The sequence below is a fragment of the Sceloporus occidentalis genome, unplaced genomic scaffold (assembly GCF_023333645.1).
Source record: "Sceloporus occidentalis isolate IW3139 unplaced genomic scaffold, rSceOcc1.0.p SCAF_29, whole genome shotgun sequence".
Classification (NCBI taxonomy): domain Eukaryota; kingdom Metazoa; phylum Chordata; class Lepidosauria; order Squamata; family Phrynosomatidae; genus Sceloporus; species Sceloporus occidentalis.
In genome coordinates, this window is record NW_028317009.1 from 10,778,290 (window position 1) to 10,800,939 (window position 22,650).

General features: G+C 45.7%; 1 protein-coding gene across 2 annotated transcripts; it reads right to left on the minus strand.

Annotated features, from left to right (window-relative positions):
- Window positions 1-11,192: 11,192 nt before the first annotated feature.
- LOC149299331 (neuropilin and tolloid-like protein 2) lies at window positions 11,193-19,070 on the minus strand. 2 transcript variants are annotated; one of them, XM_089486447.1, is made up of 9 exons: window positions 19,037-19,070; window positions 15,323-15,379; window positions 14,626-14,766; window positions 13,849-14,097; window positions 13,479-13,502; window positions 13,245-13,372; window positions 12,867-13,095; window positions 12,494-12,607; window positions 11,193-11,776 (listed from the first exon to the last, which is right to left on the minus strand). In XM_089486447.1, exons 1-9 carry the CDS (start codon window positions 19,068-19,070, stop codon window positions 11,193-11,195), a joined length of 1,560 nt encoding a protein of 519 aa, XP_089342573.1. The 2 variants fall into 2 exon arrangements, with proteins under 2 accessions (XP_089342573.1, XP_089342571.1); XM_089486445.1 differs by having other exon boundaries at window positions 13,458-13,502.
- Between the last annotated feature and the right edge of the window lie 3,580 nt (window positions 19,071-22,650).

Consider the following 22,650-nt stretch of genomic DNA (forward strand, 5'->3'; position numbering starts at 1 on the left):
ACGTATACGTCATACAAACAAAGGGATTCTGCTGCAAAGTTTACAAAAAAAAAATGGTTTTATCACCATAGTAACGCAATTCATGGTCAAGTCACCACAAATCCCCGTCTGTTTTATTAAAGTACTTGTAACACATAACCCCACACACTGAACCCCGACACTGATTGCGGTAAAGGTTGTTGTAACGTGTGGCGGGAAGCAGGCTAGTGGCCTAGAATGGGGAGGGGGTAGCCCTGCAGGGTCACCAGTTGGCTAGCAACGTATATAGCGATCCAGCATAGATACACCGGCATATGTATTCAGAATTATAACATCCAAACTATGTATTCAATTATTTCAGGATGAAGCTGCTGTCCACATGGGGCCATAATCAGATATCTACAGTTCAGAGCTGATCGCACTAGAGAAGAAATGGCAGTCGTGGTGCGCATGCTTTCGACTCATACCCAATCTCGGTATGAAGCTGGGTGATTCTGCACACTGGAGAGGCACTTATCAGCGTACTGGAGAACCGATAGAACGTAAGATCTCCTTCTTTCATATACTGCTGTAATATTCACTCAGATGCCAAGCAAATGTAATAAACTGCCTTAGTACTGAAAACAACAATATACACTATACTGAAGGGTTAAAATTGGCGTTTACCCTTGGTGTATAAGAACACATACTGTGCTTGAAAAGTGGTCAAATCACCATAGCAACCGATGGAAGGACTTTGCAGATTGGACCATTCCAGTGTTTGCTATGGTGATAAGACCAGTTTTAAAACATTGAACCAGAATCACGGTTTATGCAAAACTGCCTTTGGAGTTAATGATTAAAGAGGTAACTTTGGGCGCTGGGGCAGTTACTGTGACAAACACTGCTCTTTACATATATTTTATATTTATGCCAATGAGAAGTGTATTGGTATTGGGGTATTAGGGTGCTGTGTGAGTATACCTTTACACTTATTGGGGTGCCACATACCCTACGCTGTCTGCAGAGTCAGGGATTCAGGTAAGGATAAGCACCTCCTGCAAGACGCAGGCAGCGTGCAGATTCGGCTGCAGGCAGTCAGAATCAGCGTACGTCGCTACCAGGTCCCAGAACATTCCGGATCTCAGGTCTGCCGTGGCTCATGGACTGCCGTCTGGTGCCTTACTGGTGTGTTTCAGGCTCTGTCCTGGTTCTTCCGCACAGTAGGTCTGGCTGCTGCCGTGGAATGAATTTAATGTGACGGCCAGTGAGCCTCCGATTAATCTGTATGAGCACATTAACAATGCGATATTAAAGATCAGGTTTTCTTCACTTCATGCCTCGTAGTTGATGGGTATTAGTAACTATAGTATTGGAGTAAAGTGGGCGCATTTTTCACATGTAACATGGAGCTTATTTGGGTGCGATCCATGCGTAAGTGGTAAGTTCTCACCCCAGCCTTTGGTTGTTGGGAGTTTTAGTATTGTGTACATTTCATTGCATAGGGTTTATGCTTATGATTCCTGCACCAGTTTCACATCATGTGAGGACAGGTGGCTTTTTCTTTAGCCTTGAGGCTTCTGATTAATCCACCTGTGCTGACCCTGACTCACCCCGTACACCTGCGCTCACTGTTACATACATTCTATTCCATGTTCCATATAGGTATTACACGTTAACAGACATTCTGTTATACAAACCACACGTTTGCCCAGAATCTTCTCAGATGGACAGTGGGCCTATCCTCCCTGACAGAAACTTTGGGACAGTGACATTAAGGTTTACAGTGTAACATTGTGGCATTTCTCGTGAGCAGCAGAGGGCGCTATTGCTCCAGATATTTACATTCTGGTGTAATGCAACAGAGAATTCTTCCTACCTCCACCTTACTATGGGACATGGGTTCATGAATCCTATCATCAACGTGGCGAGTTATATCACTGTATCTAATTACCATGCTTCATTTATTCATCAGGATTTCGAATAGTCATTTCCAGTTCTGTAGTAGAGTTGTCAATGCTGAATGAAATACATTTTCAGTCTGGCTGTAGTATTACTGTATATAAAGGGAGTGAGAGAAAGACATATGGAATAAGCAGACAGTTCTGCTGGGTTCTTTATACAATACATGGTAGTTTAGACCTGTACAGTTCATCTTACATTTGCATTTGGGCTCTATAGTATAACTCAATTGTTGTTTTGCGTTACTGGCCCTTTAAGACTAACCCCAGAGGTGTATAAATCATTTAGTTTAATTGCCTGAGGGGCAGAGCAGGCCACCTTCATGCGTGACCTACATAATGGCATGTGCGGGCTTTCTCCACATCTCATCCTCTGTGTAGGATGCCTGGCACAGCGCCTCCATCCAGTTCTCCTGTTAAAAGTGCTTGGCTCTGAAGTGCTTCCTATTTTTATGTGTCGTGAAATGAATTCAGTGCCCAAAATATTCCTGAGCCAAGTGAGCTTAATTACCATCTTGGAGGCACGAGGGCCTCAGGGATTCTGCTGAAAGGGATTTGGCCACAGAGTTAACATTCAGTATGGCTGATGCTGAGAGATGAAACCTTTTTCACGGCGGGCACTAAACTTAGAATGTGGCTAATTATTAGCACTGCAAAATGTCCTCTCTTTTAGTCCTCATCATGCTCACAGCAAGTCGTCCTGCTTCAGTGATTCCCGTTGATAAATGACACTGTTTTGCTGGGTTTATTTTCCAATAAATCTCAGAGCAGCACAGGAGTGGGCATCAAATTCCATCCCGATCCTCCGAGTCCTTAAGAAGTCAAAGCGCAAGCATAACTTACCGGTGGGTTCCAGTGCTTGATGCTCCTAATTATTCCCTGTTCACATATGTGTACGGGAAAGACTTGTTTAAAGAACAATCAAGTGTCCTGCATTATAGTAAAAATAAATAAACTAAAGCCTACCAAAAACTTTTTTTGCACGTAGAGTGGTGGTGTGTGACTGTGTGGCTGGTAATGGCTAACTGACATTATCTGAAATGGATTCAACTATAGTGTGGATTGTATCAGTCAGCCCCAGAGATGGCCAAGCGGCAGCACCGGCTCTGATACGAATCGCACGTAGACAGATGGCCGGAGAATGTGCCAAAGAGTACCGAGTGCAGCCAAGAAACTCTGCAACTCCAACAGCAGCTCTCACTCGTGGGAATTGTCGCCGGAAATGTTACGTGTTAGCGATAAGTACCAAAGAGTGATTTCAGTGATAATGTGAACAGTGCCCCGTTAAACTAATAACGAATAAACTCCCTTTTCAGATTGCGTGGCAAGGGTTTCTCTATGGAGACTCGTTCTATAGCTCGTGTTGTATTTGGCGCAGTGTGTTCAATCTTGCTTTCTAAACCGTGCAAAGTGGTAACGCTGTCATTTTCTCTTCTAGCCTCCCAGATGTGTTCCACTTCAAAAGTCCTTGTCTCAGAAAGCATCTCCTCAGGGGTTTCAGGTAAGTGGATATGGCATTATTTATGCAATTATTTTCTGGTCGTATATAGCGAAGCCTGTGAACTGCTTACTGAGCCGTCCCGCCTCACACATCACCAAGTTAGCTTCATAAAATCCACATGTGTACTTTTTCTAGAGCATTTAACACCTAAATATTTATGGATGTACATAGGGTTTGAAATGTATGACATTTTGTATTATTATATATGGGTAAACACACACATGCACAGGTGTATCTTTTCAGTGACACATGTTATCCGCGGAATCAGTAGTGTGACGGAAGCCTCCATCACTGGGGCCCCTGGAGAGGCCTGACTGCCAGCCTCCTCCCTATTGACGATGGGCCCTGGGTTTGTAAAGACTTCTGTGTCACCCCCAGCAGTATCATCTCATCACTGTCTGAGGGGATTATCTCCGGCAGACAGCCAGGATCTGCAAGCTGGGAGTGACCGCCATTGTTTCAGTTTAATGTTGTATAAGTCAGTCTCCCCCCCAGTACCACTACTACAGACATTTACCCCGGCCATCCGTGGAACTGCTTTTGGCCAGTAATAGATAGTGGAGGTTGGGACCCCTATTGTATTGTTAATCCCGTTACTGCCCCTGTTGTCTCTGGGAGGCAGATTAAGGGGGGCGGTTTGTGTTCCAATATCTTGTTTTATGTAAATGGATGTTTTGCTGGATAGCCCTGTGTGTCTAAAATAAATCAGTCTTTGTTTTTGGTATATACCCTACACCGAGTCTCGGCTAGTGACTGGGAAACCGGGAAAAGTGTGTTGTCCCAGGCTAAGCGAGCACAAGTCAGCGGAGGTAGTCGGTCGGACTAGCCAGATCCGTGACAAGTAGAATTATTCTACGAGAAGGGACGGTGTCTGTAACTTTACTGAGCGTTGTCCGTGAAGATTTTTGTTCCCATCGGCTGTGCTCCACTCGCTCCTGCCTTTAGTTCTGCTGTTTGCTAGGTGGAGGTTACCTGAAACTTTAGGTTGAAGTGGTACTTGTGTTGTTGTAAACTAGAATGTGACTGAATACCGTACAAATTGTGACATATCAGTGCCCGCTACGAATTGCTGCTGCTTAGACAGTCACTGAGATAAAGGCTGTCAGCCGGAGGCAGGTAAGGACAATCGTCTGCTATAATTTGTGGGTTTTGCCCGGGGTGAACTGATTCATTGCAAAGTGCAAACAAGATGATATTAAAATGATGTGGGCTCTGTCTGTTCTGGACAGATATCAGAGAGCTTGAATGCAAAGATGTTTCCATTTCTGACCCCCTTCTGCTAATAAGAGGTGCTGCATGTAATGCAAGGAAGAACGATTACCATTTATCTTTCCACACAATAGATTGTATTTTTTATTACCAGTGTTTATGCATGTTAGCGTATATGTTAGCATATCAAATGACAGCAGTTTATTTAAATGTAATGTACGCACCAGCTGGATAACGTATTGCTACGTGCCGATGCCAACGCGCCTACCAAAGGTAGGTAATTGAGTTGCACAAATGTTTGGGGTTAACATAAGTATACAGTTTAATGAAGTGTGTTCTGTGGCCCTGTTACCTCAATGGTGATAATTGAAAGTAAATTTGTACCTCGTCCGACTTGCCATCCCAGAGGCATCCACTGCATTCAGCACGGACCTGCCCATAGGCGCGCATGGCACGCGATACCCGGTCTTCACCTCCCAGCAATCTAAACATAGTTTAAGGATGATGAGAGATGTCGTCTTCACACAATGTACAGGAAGAGTAAAGAATTTACCCAGAATGCAGCACCCTCCCCAGCTGGATCTTCCCAGCAGATGCCGTCAGTCCCTGAGCCGTGTTACCCAAATATTTTACAGGCTGTGTACTGGGATTGACGCTAGGGCAGGCATGCTGCGAGAGAGTGTGTGTGTGCAGGCATCTGGAGATCTCTGGGCGTACATAGTAAGGTTTTCTTATTTCTCTTTGAGTACATTTTTGAGCCCCAGGTTACCCCACACCTTGCCCCGTGCCCTCGCGTGCCGGTAAGGTTCCTAATGCAGCTGCGTCTGTGCACGGCAGAGCTGTCAGTCATACGTAGCCATCCAGCACGTGGATCGCAGCTGCTTCCGGCCTCCCTCCGAGATAAAGAGCCAGGCAAAGCTCGGGCTAGCAGCGGGCGAAATGCCATTTCCTCTGACCTTACCACTAATTGGCATCCACCATGGAAAGTGGCAATTTACATGGGTCTACAAGCTATCAATTATTAAAGCCTTTACTGACTGCGGTACGGGTGTCCCCAAGTACAATGATTAATATAAAAACACATGGCTGCCACCTGATATTAAAGCGTATGGGTTAGATTTATATGTTTTACTTTTATACATGTGCTACTAATTTTGCCCCCGGCCTCCGCTCTAGATTGTCTGCTTGTAATATGGGGCAAACAAGAGTGCAAATGCCCCCTGCCTTACCCAGCAGGAGCTCATGCAGCTGGCAGATGCAGGGAAATGTCGGTAAATTATATACATGACTGATCTATGGTACGTGATGTGTAGGACCCTGTGCCTGGAGCCCACCAAGTGATGATTAACAAACAAGTATACCTTGTAGCTGCCACGTTCACATAATACGCGAGATTAATGCCAGTAAACTTATTAAATGTAGGCTGTGAAAAATGGTGATTTTCTGCTTCATAAATCACTCACTTTATGAAACTTTGCTGGGAAATGTACCAACCTGCGAAAGAAAGATTAATCAAGAGAAAGATCCAATATGCGACATTTTGCAAAACAGCAATAAGAGTTGATATAGTGAATCGCTGATTTTTTTCTGCTTTTCATTGGCAACGTCCTACGCGGCCATAAAAATCCGAACGTTGAATCATAAATCCTTATGTCCCCTGTACAAAACTTGACAGCGCGGCGTTTCCCTATCGTCTCCCAGCCATCGGGAAGGTAGCTAGCATAGCGTAAAGCCGCTTGTGAATGCTCTGTACCCTTGGGTTTTGATTAATACATTTTAGAGATTAAATTGCCGTCTTTCGTGTTCAGGAACCTGGAATGATCTGAAACAGCTGAGCGGAATCGTAAGGGGACACCGTTTAATGCCTGATAAATTGTACTGGCTTTAAATACGCGTCTCTCTGCTGGGTAATGTATCGGCATTTAATGAAACCGTAAAAAAATGCAAATGCAACCAAAATCGTCTTGTTTTCTCATTTGTTTCTCCCGTTAGCATTTTACATCGATGGAGGAATATGCTGCCTGTCTGCAGAGTGTCCCGCCATCGCCACTAAGCCCTGTTTATATTCCGCTATATATTTCTAGGACAGGCAGCTACAATGCCAGGTAGATATATGTAAACTTACTTGTCTGCAGTCCCGTGACGGCAGGAGCGTCGGGTAGTATTGGAACAGACTGCGAGGGATGTTATAGTAACACAGCACGGTTCCCTGTATAAATCAATGGGGTATTTGAGGCTGCACTCGATTCCTTCACTCATGTCGCAGTTTAGGTCTTCGGCATTTAAATGTCTAGAAGGAGTTTTATGGTAAGGATGACCGAGCCATTACCCACTTCCCTGGAGTTTGATATGTAGAGGGGGGTCAAAAAGTCACAGGAGTAGGGGCACATTTACCGCTCCTGCCCAGTCGACATCATGTTCACATATTGGTTACAGGTCCAACAGCAGCTCCGTAAATACAACGACGACATCATGGCTCCTAGATGAAAAAGATGTAGATGTGTATGCCTAGCTGGGCTCGCTGGGTCACCCCTGTGGGACAGGGCTTGGGTTTGAATAGTAGCTGTACTGGTACCTAATGGTGAGGATTGTGATTCATTACAGTTGTGGACGGTGATTGACTCAGCTGGCCGCTCTCATAGACCCCACAGACCTCGCTTGGTTTATAATGCGTTTGAACTGCCAGGTTGTAAAAGATCCCGTGTGCTATTCCTGTCCGAGATCACATTCACTCGGTGCTGCCATTTCTATCCCTACACTTCTACGTAACCAAAAGAATCATCAGCAATTCCTAGCAATGCTTCTCTTATAGCCGTGTCTGTCGCACTCGTAACTCGGCATGGGGCGCCTCTCGCAGATGGATCGCTCCCATGTCTGCTCCTGGATTTTCGGTTACAGGGAGATGGATTCATTTGGTGATTAGCCCTCTGCTGGGTGCAGAATAAGTATGTCTGTGCAGTAAAACCAGGCAATATGTGCCTGAGTAAGCTAAATCACTTCCTTAACGGGACCAAGCACCACGTAAATAACCACAATCGATACGTTACGGTAATTGTAATAAAACTGGAAGGGTTAATGGAAATCTGATTATTGTGACACGTTGACGTTTTGAATTGTGATGTCTACTTCTTGTCTCATTACCGTGAAAGTTACATTTTGCATGTCAGTCTAATGCAAGCTCTCCAGTGAAGACATTGAAAGCAAGTCTATGATTGTGGATACAGCACCCGGAATCTTCCAGAAACCTGTGCTTTCCTGTCTCCTCACGCGTCTCATCATACCGGTGACATCGCCCTAACGTCCAAACTTCAGCCAAACTGGAAATCTTTGTTTGTTTCTCTGTGATGTGTTTTTAGGTTATTATTATTAGTTTTATTATTATTATTACCTACCAATGATCATTTTTCAGCCTGCGGTATTCTGGGCACTTACTGAGACTCGCTTTGTCACAGGCGTCACCTCATCACCACAGTGTGCAGAGTTTGAAAAGCAGTGTTATCACCATAGCAACCAGTGAGCACACATTCTGTCTGGTTGCTATGCTCACCAGACTACATTCAAACTTTGCCCCAGAGTCAGTTTTTTCTTTTTTTTTCTGACCTCACTGTTACCAGCTACTCTTGAAGAAGATAGGAGTTTGAATGAAGTTTTTTTTTTTATTTCTGAGTGGGAAATTTTATAAATTGATGTCTGCGCTTTCATCTTATGGCGCGGCGTGGAGTGAAACACAGACTCCGGGATCTGAACGGTGTCTGAATGATTATTGGTGAGAGCCATAAACCTGAATAAACGGTCGGCAGTACACCGCTCTACACATACTTCTGACACCACACGGCACAAATATTTTCTTCTAGCCAACGCAGGAATCTAATACGCTCTTCATGACCATTATGTTTGCAAATGATTAAAATAGCAATTGAGAACAGTGAAGTACCCTTCAGCTAGCGATCAACAATCTGTGTGTCCTTGATCTAATGTGTGCGAGCAGGATGGATAGACAGTATTTGCACAATAATTGGGCTTGTTTGTTTTTGTATTTTTTCTAAGTGTCCTTTTTCTGGCATTTTGCTTCTCCCGTCTCTAGCTCCGATGCAGGGTCTTACATGTGCTGTGCGAGTGTCAGGCACGGAAATGGAAGCTGCGATTCAGGTGGCATCGAGTCACACAAAAGAGAATAGGTAGACATGCCGTCTGAAGACTTTAATCCTGCCTGTCCTATAAATCTTTCATTAAGAGGAAAGAAAACGCATGGGATTGGGACTGAAAGGTGGATATTTCCGTATGGCTGTTGTCATGATGCAGGCTTCTGAAGAACATCTTCCCGGAGTAACTATGCACGATGCGGGGCTATGAAGAGCATCTTCCCGGAGTAACTGTGCATGCTGCGGGGCTATGAACAGCATCTTCTAGGAGTAACTATGCATGATGCAGGGCTCTGAAGAGTATCTTCCGGAGTAACTATGCACGATGCGGGGCTATGAAGAGCATCTTCCCGGAGTAACTATGCACGATGCGGGGCTATGAAGAGCATCTTCTAGGAGTAACTATGCATGATGCAGGGCTCTGAAGAACATCTACCCAGAGTAACTGTGCATGATGTGGGGCTCTGAAGAGCATCTTCCCGGAGTAACTATGCACGATGCGGGGCTATGAAGAGCATCTTCCCGGAGTAACTATGCACGATGCGGCGCTCTCAAGAACATCTTCCCGGAGTAACTATGCATGATGCGGGGCTCTGAAGAACATCTTCCTGGAGTAACAATGCATGATGCGGGGCTCTGAAGAACATCTTCCTGGAGTAACTATGCATGATGCGGGGCTCTGAATAACATCTTCCTGGAGTAACTATGCATGGTGCGGGGCTCTGAAGAGCATCTTCCCGGAGTAACTATGCACGATGCGGGGCTCTGAAGAGCGTCTTCCCGGAGTAACTATGCACGATGCGGGGCTCTGAAGAGCATCTTCCCGGAGTAACTATGCACGATGCGGGGCTCTGAAGAGTATCTTCCCGGAGTAACTATGCATGGTGCGGGGCTCTGAAGAACATCTTCCCGGAGTAACTATGCATGATGCGGGGCTCTGAAGAGCATCTTCCCGGAGTAACTATGCATGATGCGGGGCTCTGAAGAGCATCTTCCCGGAGTAACTATGCATGATGCGGGGCTCTGAAGAGCATCTTCCCGGAGTAACTATGCACGATGCGGGGCTTTGAAGAGCATCTTCCTGGAGTAACTATGCATGATGCGGGGCTCTGAAGAGCATCTTCCTGGAGTAACTATGCATGATGCGGGGCTCTGAAGAGCATCTTCCTGGAGTAACTATGCATGATGCGGGGCTCTGAAGAGCATCTTCCTGGAGTAACTATGCATGATGCGGGGCTCTGAAGAACATCTTCCCGGAGTAACTATGCATGATGCGGGGCTCTGAAGAGCATCTTCCCGGAGTAACTATGCATGATGCGGGGCTCTGAAGAACATCTTCCCGGAGTAACTATGCATGATGCGGGGCTCTGAAGAACATCTTCCCGGAGTAACTATGCATGATGCGGGGCTCTGAAGAGCGTTTTGATGCAGTACTGGGCCCTACATGATGATCGGAGGAAATGATTTAGAAACGGCTCTTTTGGGACAGATTTCTGAATCTCGGATAAAACACTGAAGAACGAACAACTGCTGGATCGCAGAAATCCCAGAAGTATCTGCGACTGGCTGAGTAACGCGCAGGTTCGTTGTTACCCGGGTAACGCTGCGTAGATACTGGGAGTAGGTGGGACGTGCGGTTTGTGGGTTACTTGCGATGGGTTTTATTGGCTAATCCCACGCAGCCAGAAACCAAACGGCTCGACGCACCGCAGCCCACAATCTCATGCTTTTCTCACACGCACGAAGGCTGTAATTAAGGCCGATGTTAGCAGCTTCTGAGCATGCGCCACGCGAGTGGTACACGGGTAGCCTGCATTTCAGAATTAACCCGACGAGTGCCAGGCGAGTTCTGGCCTTTATGAACCTTTCCAGTGCTTAACTGAAAGATATGGTTAGAAAAGAAATAATTTGTCTGCCGTTTACTTCTTTTCAGTACTTGTAACTGATATTTGGAAGAATCAGGCACAAGTTTTGATATCTAAAAACAATTCATATAAAGGTGATTCTTTATTTTCTGAACGAAAAAGTAATTGTAGTCGTGTTTTGAACCAAATGACCTGAAACATGCTGTAGTAACAGACTATACGAAGAGCGTTTATTTGTGACTGTAGGCCGCGGATATTGGATTGTGAATGCATTCCTATTTCGTGACGGCAGAAAGTAATGTGTAGAAGGTTTCGGTGGATACAGGACAGGTGGGATATATTTTTACCCTAATATCTGTGGTTTCTCATAAATATGGAATAGCACTGTCATGCAAAACCTTTTTAATGGGGTTTGTGCTCAGAAAAATAGAGCTTTATTTTACAATTCTTGGGAGTTAATTTTCAGTCTGTTTTCTCTTAGAAAATGCAGTGATGGGTATAGTCTCAAAAATATATGTATATAAATTTATAGAAGACAAGACATTTCTGAGGCGTTCTAGAAGTCGATGGACATCGAACCCTGAGCGCAGTCTTCTCTGCCGCGGACGTAAATTTCGCAGGGAATCTCCTCCATGACGCGGTCTTCTATGCCCTGCTCGGGGCAGTCATGGGCTTGTTGCTTGAAAGTGTAAGTGCTTTTCTTAAAGGTGCTGTTGAAGGTTTTCATCGGCTGCGGCTGCGCAAAGTCGTTGCGGAAAGGAAGATCCATGGAGCTCAGGTTGGTCCTGCTCTGTTTCAGAGTAGCGGTTTGGGAGCCGCAGTGGTGGTCGTGTACACATCGCGACGATGTGGATGAGCGCCTCGTTTTTTGGTAGTTCTCCAGTTCTTCTGACAAATCGGCCAAGTCCGCGGAAATTTCTTTGTCCCTCAACGAAAAAAGCTCGTAATGGGGTGGGTCAAAAACCTCCTGAAAGCCAGTCTTGTTAAAGGTAGTTTTTCGAGCCAGGATCTTTTTCCGAGGCTGCTTCACTTGGACGAGAATGGAAATTATAAGCAGGACCAAAACAATGCCAGACGTCACTCCAATTATAGTCCCGTGGGTCTTGGTGATTTGTTCAAACAGTCCGGCTTCTTTTTTTTCTGTAAGAGTCAGAAGGTAAATTCCATGTTAGCAGACAGTTTTATAAACACTTTAATTAAAAGATACTTTGTATTAACTTAATGCTTTATCTTAACGCTGTCTTTTGACCTCAGAGTAAACACAGAGCTGTCCATTCAGCGGTTTACATGTAATGATTTGGGAGACTGAGCTTAATGTCTCACTTGCAAACAAGAGAAGACTATAATGGAACCCGAGCAGTGGCAGTCGTCACTGAGAATATTGATACATTTTAAATGAATAATTGCGTTCAGATTTTGGACAGAAAAAATATATTCTTGTGGATGATTATATGTAAAACAGAGACCTGTGATGTCAAAGGATTCTTGGGACCTTTCCCCGTGTGACAACTTTGAGGACCTACTGCACACCTCTATGTAGACTTTATTAGATTGTATTATTTTTTTTTTAATAGTTTGATGCAAATGTTATCTTTGAAGGTAAAAGGGCACAGTTTCATAACTCCAAACCTCATCTTCAGACAGACATCAGAGAATTAAAAATGTCTGATCTGAATCATCATAACTGCTGGTCTCTGACATCCACCGGGGGGTGAAGCTGGTCTTCACGAATGCCGTCAGGACCTGACAGGTGCCTTACTTTGTCCACGTCACAAAACCATGATCTGCGTGCACCCTGTCATTACTCACACCGGCCCCAGGCCTGGAGTCGCTGATGTTACAATGTCACGTACCCACCTTTACAGTGGTTTTCATCCCAGGGATAAGCACAGTTCTGGATCCCGTTACAGACTAAGGAATTGTTGATGCACATGTTGCTGTGGCAGAAGAAAGTGTTACCCATACATGGAGCTGCGGGAACAGACAAGAGACATGGCTGAATAGCAGAGCTGCGGGTGATAGCGTGATTATTAAAAGCTTTGGATACTGACACCTAGATTTCTCAAGTATTCTGCAAACAAGGCAATGGGTGGATAGCTTCACTGGATCCAGCAGATCATCATCATGGCTCTTGACAATGTCTGTCTACCCCTAAACCCAACTAGCATGTTATCCACGTGCACATATTATGTTGTGAGGAGTCAAAGCCAGCGGTTTACCCTCTACTTACGTTCCACAAAAGATGTGAATAGCATGCGGAATCGACTTAGCCGGCTTCCTTCGTCTGCCCACATCCGCACAACGCCTGTCCCTGTCTGCAGCATAACGTCGTTTGCCACGGTGCTGCAGAATTTGGCCTTTAGGTTCTCGATAGAGCTGCTGCCGTCATAAACTGCTACAAAATTCCGCTTACATTCATTGGAGTGTTCCATCTGGTAGTCCAGGAATCGCAGGTAAATCTTGGTGGGAAACACAGAGATTCAGTTCATTGGTATACTATATGACTGACACCTTTATAAATCACTGGAGCGTTCCACGGTTCTTATCCAGTTTGTTTTTGCAAGGTATCACAAAGATCAATAACCTCTTTTTTCTTCGGGTCACCTACCTTGGCTTTTGGGGTAGCTTTAATTGTCCAAATGCAGTCAACTGCTTGGCCGGGTTTCAATTTCCCATCTTGTTCTACCTGGCTGGAGCGAATGATTCCATCTGCTCCCGATAGCTCAAATTGGCAGTCTGTCATACGAAGAGAAGGTTGTTGTCATTGGAATGGCACGAGCTATATCGCAGCGAAATAATGGAGTGCAGCGTGATTGCGTACCTGGGATTGGGTTGAGAATGCCTCCAAGGTAACTGAAGTCTGGATCTGTAAGAAATGCAAATATTGTGGTATTTTGGACAGTTGAAGTGTCCAAACAGTCATGTTTATATTTGTGAAATTGTGTCTTCCTACATCAACGGTTCTGCAAGTGCCGGAGTGCAGATGAGGGCAAGTAAATGTGGTTATGTGACACTGAGATGTACTACATGACTACATGATTGTAAACAAAGGTCAGGCATTAGCTATGTAAATACCCCATACTGGGGGAGGCAAAGGGTAAATGAAAAGGAAGCTATCAGCATACAATGCTTATAATTGCGTGCTGTTAGGTGCATGGAATCTGTGTGAGCCGAGGGAGACTTTGGGTCGATGATCTCTGCGATTCTCCTACCTGGTATGAAGGAGTATTTTGCCCGGAAGCCAAGTCCTTCTAGTTCCTCATCTGAGGAGAACTTAATCCACATGAATCTTCCTGTCGACCGAATTGCCACTGGACTCCTGAGGCCGCAGTATCGGTCAATCAGAGGAGAAAAGCCAAACGGGCCATCTCGCACTTCAAGGTTATCAAATCGGCATTCAAACGAAGGCTCTATGTGATATGGCTCGTCGAAGGTCAGTTCTATTCTTTGGCGTGGAGCAGCTGAAACACATGAAGGTCCTGTGTGAGTGCGGGAACCAAGGAGCACTCACCTGGAGAGTAGACCACACTCTGCGTGTTATTTGGAGTGAAAGCAATTATTATTCTAGCTCTCATAGGAAAGGATTTCCTTCTGATAACCAGTTTTAGTATGAGCAACATGGCGCGTAAAACACTACATTATCGGCTAGTCAGGTGGCGGAAATATGCGTGTTAATAGCATGCGCCGGTGACTACATGGGCACCTCCACATCTGGGTGTTTCACGTGCTGAGGGCATTTATAGAAATACCGCATGTTTCAGTCCTCGTAGGTTTCTGGCTGGTGAGGGACACATTTAACATATCATGGATCTCGGGCGCCTTGCGTTTAATATGTTCTGTGTAGTATGTTGTGCGGAAGCCTTGGGTCTGTTAATGGAGGGGACACTTTGCGTCTTACTTACTCCATTCTTGTTGAAGGCTTCTGGTACAAGTAACCCTGTATAAAGCCGCACGCAGCAGAGCGTCCTTAGCACGTCCCAGAGACTCACCTTCCAAAATGTAGACACATTCCTTGTTGGGAGGATAGATGTTAGGAAAATTTGGGGATGCAAAATGTCCTCCGTTACTGGTCCGGACCCAGGTTCCACACTGAGTGACCGGGATGTGTTTAGCTCCAATGTTCTGTGCGTCTGAAACACGTATAAACCAGAGGTGTAAACGTCTGATGCAGCGATCATATTAAAAAGGATCCCAGGGGACGCTATGAAACAAATTCTCCAGCATGGCCGTCCCATTCAACATAACCATTCACTCTCTCTAATGTACACACGATGTAAACCTTGTGCACTACGTGTCTGTGGGTCAGGGGTATCTTGGGAGCATTTCCCAGAGCAGCATGCAAAAGAAACCGCGTTTCTCCATCTTACATCCTAATAGACAGTTCTGTACGTTTTTTCTTCCTGTGGCGACATTAAGAAGCTTTATCTTTTGACATACAAGGATTAGCGTTCACCCAGCTTGCGGTATGATATGACGAGGGGCGCTGCTGTCCAGGGTTATGCAGAAATCTGACAGAATGCATGGGTTTTTCCCCTTATATCTTATTGCACTATTTCTGCGCTTGTTCAGCGTTAATATTTTATTTGTACTTATTCTGGTCATCTCTACTATTAGGAACCAGATCTGTTATAGTGTATTGTATATCAAGTAAATCAGTTTTAAGACATAGCGAGGCTAGAGCCGTACCTTGTGTTCTCTGGGCCACAGCAATTCCTTCTACCACGAGAATTGTGATCAGCAGCACTGCCAAAAGAAAGGAGGAGCAGGTGACTATTCCCAATGTCTGACACGGGAAATGATCGGACGCAATTCACAGTATGAGTTAGGAGAGGGGTTTGTGACCGTGGGGTAAATACAATCTATATATGTACATACAGCTGGATTCAGTTAGTGCCGACGGTCTGCAGCAGAAAATGTGGAGCAATAATCTGTCTCTCCAGTAATTGTAGCCAGCCATTGAGGGCAGTGCGTCCACAAGGGCTGCCCTGTTCAGTTTAATGTCTGTTCCTGGCAGCTAATTATCCTTAGGATATGCTTTCTCACATAAACCACCGGACCTTCCAGATATATTGAAGAGATCTGAGAACCGGCTCCTCTTTCCAAAACTCTCTGAGTTCCTGATGCAGTCAACGCCGTCGCTGAAAAAGCACGTCCGGCCCTGAAGGCTGAATTATTAGGCTCACAACAGATCCGATTACTTGATCTAATCAAAGACGTCATGCCAGAGCCTGTTCTTCTCGCATTGGAAATATTCACACTAAGCCGTTTTTCCGTCTAGAAGCATATTTAGTGGCTCTAGCTTTGGTAGTCCCGTTATTACTCTGCCTCCAAGGCATGTGCTGCACATTCACATTAGAACAGCGCTTATAATGCCCAAAATGACAAAAACACAACTGACTTCTGCTCTGGTACTACACACTGAATGGCAATGATTGAAGCCGTTACAGTTGAGAATATTTAAATCGGTACGTTAAATTGGCAGTTTATAAACCACTGCCTATGACTGATTTGGTCATATGATAAGTGATGTTTTGGATGAATCTGGTGGTGCCCACGCCATGTCAGCATGGTAACCGGATGCTGAAGATGACTGCGCGTGTACTGTATGTTCTCGCAAGTCCTGCACCCCTCCAGTCATGTCATGTCTCCAGTTGCTCCCAGTTGATTCATGAACAAATAGAAAACATGCTGATGGAAGCATATAGGGAGCTATAGGGCTTTTGGTGACATCACACCTTGAAGTGTCTTACAGGTTACTGCCTAGTGACCCAAAAGCCTCCTTCTGCTGGTGTGGGGCATCTGACTATTGGCAGGCGGGGGACAGATTAGTGAGGGGAGGCAGGTAGTGCTGTAGACCAGGGCAGCGGGAAAATGCCTCAAATGCAGCAGGTTAGAAGAGGAGAACCATAGATCACCGGCAAGATGCGTAGGATATATTTGGTGATGACTTTTGTTTTTAAATGTGCTGAATGCCAACAAAAGGGAGGGGGTTGATAAAAATCTAGTGCCCTTACTGTGGGTAGATAGAAGTGACAAGCGAGTAAAGCCCTCCTGCCCCTGATGGTTCCGGTAGCCAGTAAAGAGTGTTTGGGAGGAAGCCGATTCTCTGAATAGCCGGAGTCCCCCCAACACAGAGCCGGGGAAATGGACACAAAGGGGCCATTCACCTTGGAGCAGCGCTCTCAGCGCCCGTTTGAATGGAGATTCTCAGTTTTAGGAGGGTAATGGGCACAGACTGTAGGACAAGGGGGGCAATGTCTGATGTTTGGGGCATTTGCTATGTTTGGTGGGTATTCCTGTTCCTGTCTGCTTAGGATGCAAAACACAATGACAGATTGTGAGTGTGGTGTGTGAGACCCCTCATGTTTTTTCGGTGGTGTGTTAGACCCCTCATGTTTTTTCTATGGTGTGTGAGATCTCTCATGTTTTTTCGGTGGGTGTGTGAGGTCCCTCATGCTTTTTCGGTGGGTGTGTGAGGTCCCTCATGCTTTTTCGGTGGGTGTGTGAGGTCCCTCATGCTTTTTCGGTGGGTGTGTGAGGTCCCTCATGCTTTTTCGGTGGGTGTGTGAGGTCCCTCATGCTTTTTCGGTGGGTGTGTGAGGTCCCTCATGTTTTTTCGGTGTGTGTGAGGTCCCTCATGCTTTTTCGGTGGGTGTGTGAGGTCCCTCATGCTTTTTCGGTGGGTGTGTGAGGTCCCTCATGTTTTTCGGTGGGTGTGTGAGGTCCCTCATGCTTTTTCGGTGGGTGTGTGAGGTCCCTCATGTTTTTTCGGTGGGTGTGTGAGGTCCCTCATGTTTTTTCGGTGGGTGTGTGAGGTCCCTCATGCTATTTTGGTGAAGTTTAGTAGATTACTTTGATGATAGAAATATTGCAAAAGCTTGAAGCTCGGGGTGAGTAGACCTTGGAACTGGGAACATCCTGCCAACATTGTCACACAGAACGGAAAGAAGATGACCAACTAGTGATGGCTTCTTGAAGTTAATGGCTGCCATTAACCCCTCTGTTTCTTATAGTAGTTCCCCCAACTATAAAACAGAAAGGTAATTGACAGGCTGGACGAGTGGCATCTATGATTAACATAAAATCAGATTTCCATTTACTCGCAATCCTAGAATAAACACTAACATTCTGGCCACTGATCCAAATGATTAATGTTAAAACAATAAAACATCTTAAGAAGTAGAACTGATAACGTGGGGATAATGGGGAGCCCTTGTGCTCCAGGGTCTGTACCCCACACACGCAATAGCTGGATTCCACAAAAATCTTTTAACACCATGAGTGCCAGGGGAGATCATTATAATCGATCCCTACAGAGCTCCAACCATTTAAACCATAAAAACTTTATATAGTTACTGTCCACCAGACCCCAGGTTTAAGCTTTTCATACTACCTCCCAAGTACATCTGTGACCAACATCTCACTTTATGCAAAATAAAAGCTGCTTATATTACACAAAGCGGCTGTTTATCTGGAAAGCTTAGATCTATTCATTTAAGCATCTGCATGAATGAGGAGGAAATTGTCCCTGAACCACATCCTCGTGACACCTTATTAACATACAGCCTAAACGCAGGGTTTGGCTTCCAAATTCCTGGATCAGACAGTTCCTACCTTTTCGCGATTAGCATGGAGTGTACGGGTGTAGGGCAAATGCATGCTGCCACAGAGCCACCCCAGGAGCTGCTTATAGGGGGCAGAAGTTCCTTACTCAATTTGTTGAACAAGGAGGTTTCTGCTGGCTTGGTGCAGGATGGTGTGGGATCCAACACTCAGCTTGTGACTGTACCACGTAGAGAGGGCACCTCAAGCTTATTTTATCCAGGGCTGAGAGCTGTTTAAGAAAGAATAGGGAATCCCAAAAATCCCAACGGCTCGAGACGGCCATGTGAGAGAGTGAACCCAGCTGCTAAAAAGTGACCTTGTTCAATAGGACACTGTCTAAGGTGTGCATTCTGGAGTAGTCTCGAGAGGCATGTTCCAGCTGTCCACTAGAGGGCTCTCCAAGACCGAGTTGTCATCACTTGTGTTGAAGTGTTTATGAGGAAATGAAGAGATCTGATGGGTACCCCCGGGTTTATACCTCCTGGGTGCCCTGAAGACCTCATACCTCCCACACAGTGCAAGTCCCTAAACATACCACCCCATGACCTGGCCAGGAGAAAGAACAGGTCTCTGTCGGTGTACCTGAAACGATCTTTCAACCACCTGATGGCACCGCACAGGGGCTTTTCCTTTACGTACCACTACCAGCTTGAATGAGATGGTGCCGTGTGAATGTATGGTTTGTCCCTGTCAATCGTTGACCATTACTAAGTGTTATTTTGCGTTCACATTCTAAAGTCTCCGTGGATACTGGGTGCATGATGTATTTGCAGTCACAGTGGAATAGGATCTTACCTTCCAGGATGAAACAGACTTTTTCTAACATCATGGTGATTCTTGTGCTGCTACCAGTTGTTGTGCAGCCTGGAGGGTTTTTGGCTCTCGGTGTGTCAGCAGAGATGTGAAGTCAGAGGTGTGCTCCTCCCGTGTATGACATGATCCCTTCTACCCCTCTTGGTTGGGGGAGCTCAGGGTCTCCGCAGGATTCCACTCCCTCTAGATGTAAGTTATTTACCCCTGTCTCACCATGCCTGCTTCCCTGCTGCTTCACTAGATCTGAAAACTTGTTCCCTGATACCAGGGCAGTAGGAGAAGGTAATAACTGCCCCAAACCTGCAGCAGTGGCAACTCTTTTGTAGACTGCTCTGCAGAACTATGATCCATTAGGAATTTCTCTTCATACAAATGCCCAGCTCAGTCCTCAGACTCTGCGGTGGATTTGAGGTCCATTTCTCCCAGAGACTAGATGCTTGGAGCAGGATACAGCAGCCGGCAGGACGGGCTCACAGCTCCAGTGAAGTGTTGCAAACAAATGAGGCTCATTTATGATGTGAGACTGAGTGAGAGGCTTGTACGCATGTCCCCCCCCACCCTTCCCACTCTTCCCACCTCCCCACTCCCCTCTCTCCATCCTACAGAGCGGTTCTAGCTCTCTGGGTCCTCTCATCACTGGCGGTGGAGCTGACAACACATTGCAGCTGTATTCGGTGATGTGCCAGGCTGCACGGACGTTTGCAAAGCGTTAAGAAATAACAAAGGTTTATTTTCTCAGTTTTCTCTTTACGATGGGAAGAAGATGGTCATTTGCACTAAGCAGTGTTTTCAGATATAATACACCCTGACATCTCCCCGAGAGAGGAGTATGGGCAAAGTGGCCAGGGGGGCAATATTGATTGGGCTGTTCTGATTTTTAAAGATTTGGATTTGTGTGTCCACCGATGAGTAAAAATAAGTGTTGTGACAATTTAGTGAATACGTGCGAGCACTCCTGTATGTGCAGAGCGAGGGAATGTGAATAGCAGATAAGAGCGATGTAGCCCACCTCGTCTGTCAGTTCATCTACCTTCTAGGAGACCACGACCCGTACTCAGCTTTATCTTAGAGAGTCTTATGGCTATGGCACGCTGTAATATGACCCGTATAAACCTGGCCGGACTCGATGTGCCGAGGTCTGCACCAGGCTGGACTGGATCTGAACATTTACGTGGTGTGTGTTACCTCTGTAATTCCACGGGTCCATCTGTAAAACAGATCTAATGAGGGATGATGAATGCCGTATTACCATAAGTGTACTTGAACATTGACCTTTGATGTCTGTTTTTGGCACGTTGTGCCTTACTCTTTGGTAATATGATTGCCTTGTTACAGGGCTGTGCTGCACACTTATGAACGGTGCGGGGTCTCGCCAGCCTGGCAGCAAACTATTACCCTGCATGCATACATTGAGGCTGGCCGGGCCGCTCCTTCCCGGCACCCAGCACAGCACTTCCCGATATCGCAGTGTTTTCCAGATAACGTGCCGCTCCGCAGATTATCCCGGGCTCTCTCGGTCTCTTCACGCCGTCCGTTCAGCATCGACCTACAGCAGCAAATACACATTTTTCCCGTAGTAGCTTCAAGTGCATTTTGGCTACCAAAGGAGAAAAAGTGTGCATTGTATGATGAATTAGGGGGCAAAAAAGGGACCTCTATAATACGGTGCGCCAGGGAAGTGCTTTACTACTTACATTTTAGAGAAAGTAGGTGCTGTGGGCTGCGAGAGAAACAAATAAACCCCCATGTGTGACATTTAAACTGGTTTCAATAGAATTCAAATTGAGCTTCTCTCGATCTGCCGTTCCATGTGTTAAATTCCACTCGTCTGGGTAAATAGTCAGAGCTGCATTAGGATAATGTAATGGAATTACTGCCGTCGTCAGACTTATAAAATGTTTAAATAACAATATTAAAGCAACGAGCGGCCCACGGCTCTGCTCCTCGGTGTCCGTTCATACATATTTCAGCACGAAGACCATCTGTGTCGCATGTAGCATTTCAGCTTGTTAGACAGAAGAACAATGCGATCCTCTGGACACGGCCGCTAGGCATGTCTAAAGTGGGGATTATAACGAGAGCCAGTTCCGCTCGGTGAATAAATGGAACAGAGATTCTGAAAGAATGCTGGAGAGCAGGAGCTGGCACTTTTCTAAAAATATCACCAGCAATGTATGGATAAAGGCTTTCTGTGTGATCTATCTCGTAAGGTAACCTGTGAACACGCACATGCAGAGTTAGACCTGTTAATACATGAGGAAAGCACCATGTCTCATTAAACGGCAGTTATGGACACTGCACACTGTCAGCCGAGTGGTGTCTTCTTCCAGCATTTTTAAGAGATTTGGGACATCAAGTGGAACATTTCTCATGTGCAGAAAGGATGAGCCGTGTGGTGTGTTCATGTCAACTGCATCTTAACACGGCATTAACGTGTTCTTTACACAATGGTTTTATTGATATGACCATTTGACATTCAGTAAAGTGTTTGCTTAATTACACTGCGGACATCGCCTTGGTGTGTAAAAAGTGCGGTGTGCCGTTGTGTTCCTTATAACCGCATAGATTGGACACACTGGCCACATAGTACATCTTACGGCGTCGAACATTTTCTTCTGCTGGTTACTGTATGAGGGCCTATAGATATCGCCACCATCGACAGAGGATCTAATTTCCCCAACTGTCCCAGTCTGTCACTGAGGAGACAGCGGGGGTAACTTACACACCGACACAGTCTTCTAGGAAGGGACATTTATTGGGATTTACCAACATTCAGTTTATTACAGCGTACTGGACAACAGGCACAGAATCACAGGACCCGATGCGATGCAGCCTGGGGAGCGTCAGCGGCCGCACATTCTGTGTATGGAAGGCATCGACTTTCCCTGCTCCCGGCTGGCACAGGGTGATGACAAGAGCTGTCCATGCACCGCGTGCTGCCGGTTTCTGGATGGACCCAGTAACTCAGCATAGCCTTGTGGTCGAGCCCAGTGGGGCGAGCAGTTACACATTAAATGGATAAGAAGTCTATACGGGGGATGAGCTGCCAGACAGGACATCGACCAGTCCGTGCATCCTGCTCTGCACTGGCCTTTTACTTCGGTCCTTTATTCTTACCGATATAGAAAGTACATGAAGCCAGTGGAGAAGCGAGACGCTCCACCGCTGATCCGATGAATACATATAAATATCATTTATAAACAACGCCACCGTCTGTTTACATGCAGAATAATCAAGTCGGGGCTGGTGGGCTCCAACTGGATCACAGATCCTTAAAAACAACATTATTATTAAGCTTTAAATACAACATTCAGACAATTTAACCCGCAGCATAAAGAAAAATACACCTCCCAAAATTTACAGGACCCCAATCCTGGGTTTCATTTTTCCACAGATCCCAAGTCTTGTGGTTTTAGTAATCTGCACCAATAAATTAACACATAATGCAAAATATACAGCGAACGCCGTCCCGTCTGCTGCGGCTTGACCTTCTCTCACACACCAGCTCAAAGAATCGCACGTCCTATGACAAGTCTCCTTGCTTTAACCCTTTCCGCTGTGACGAGAACGGCAAGACAAAGGGTTAATAAGGCATT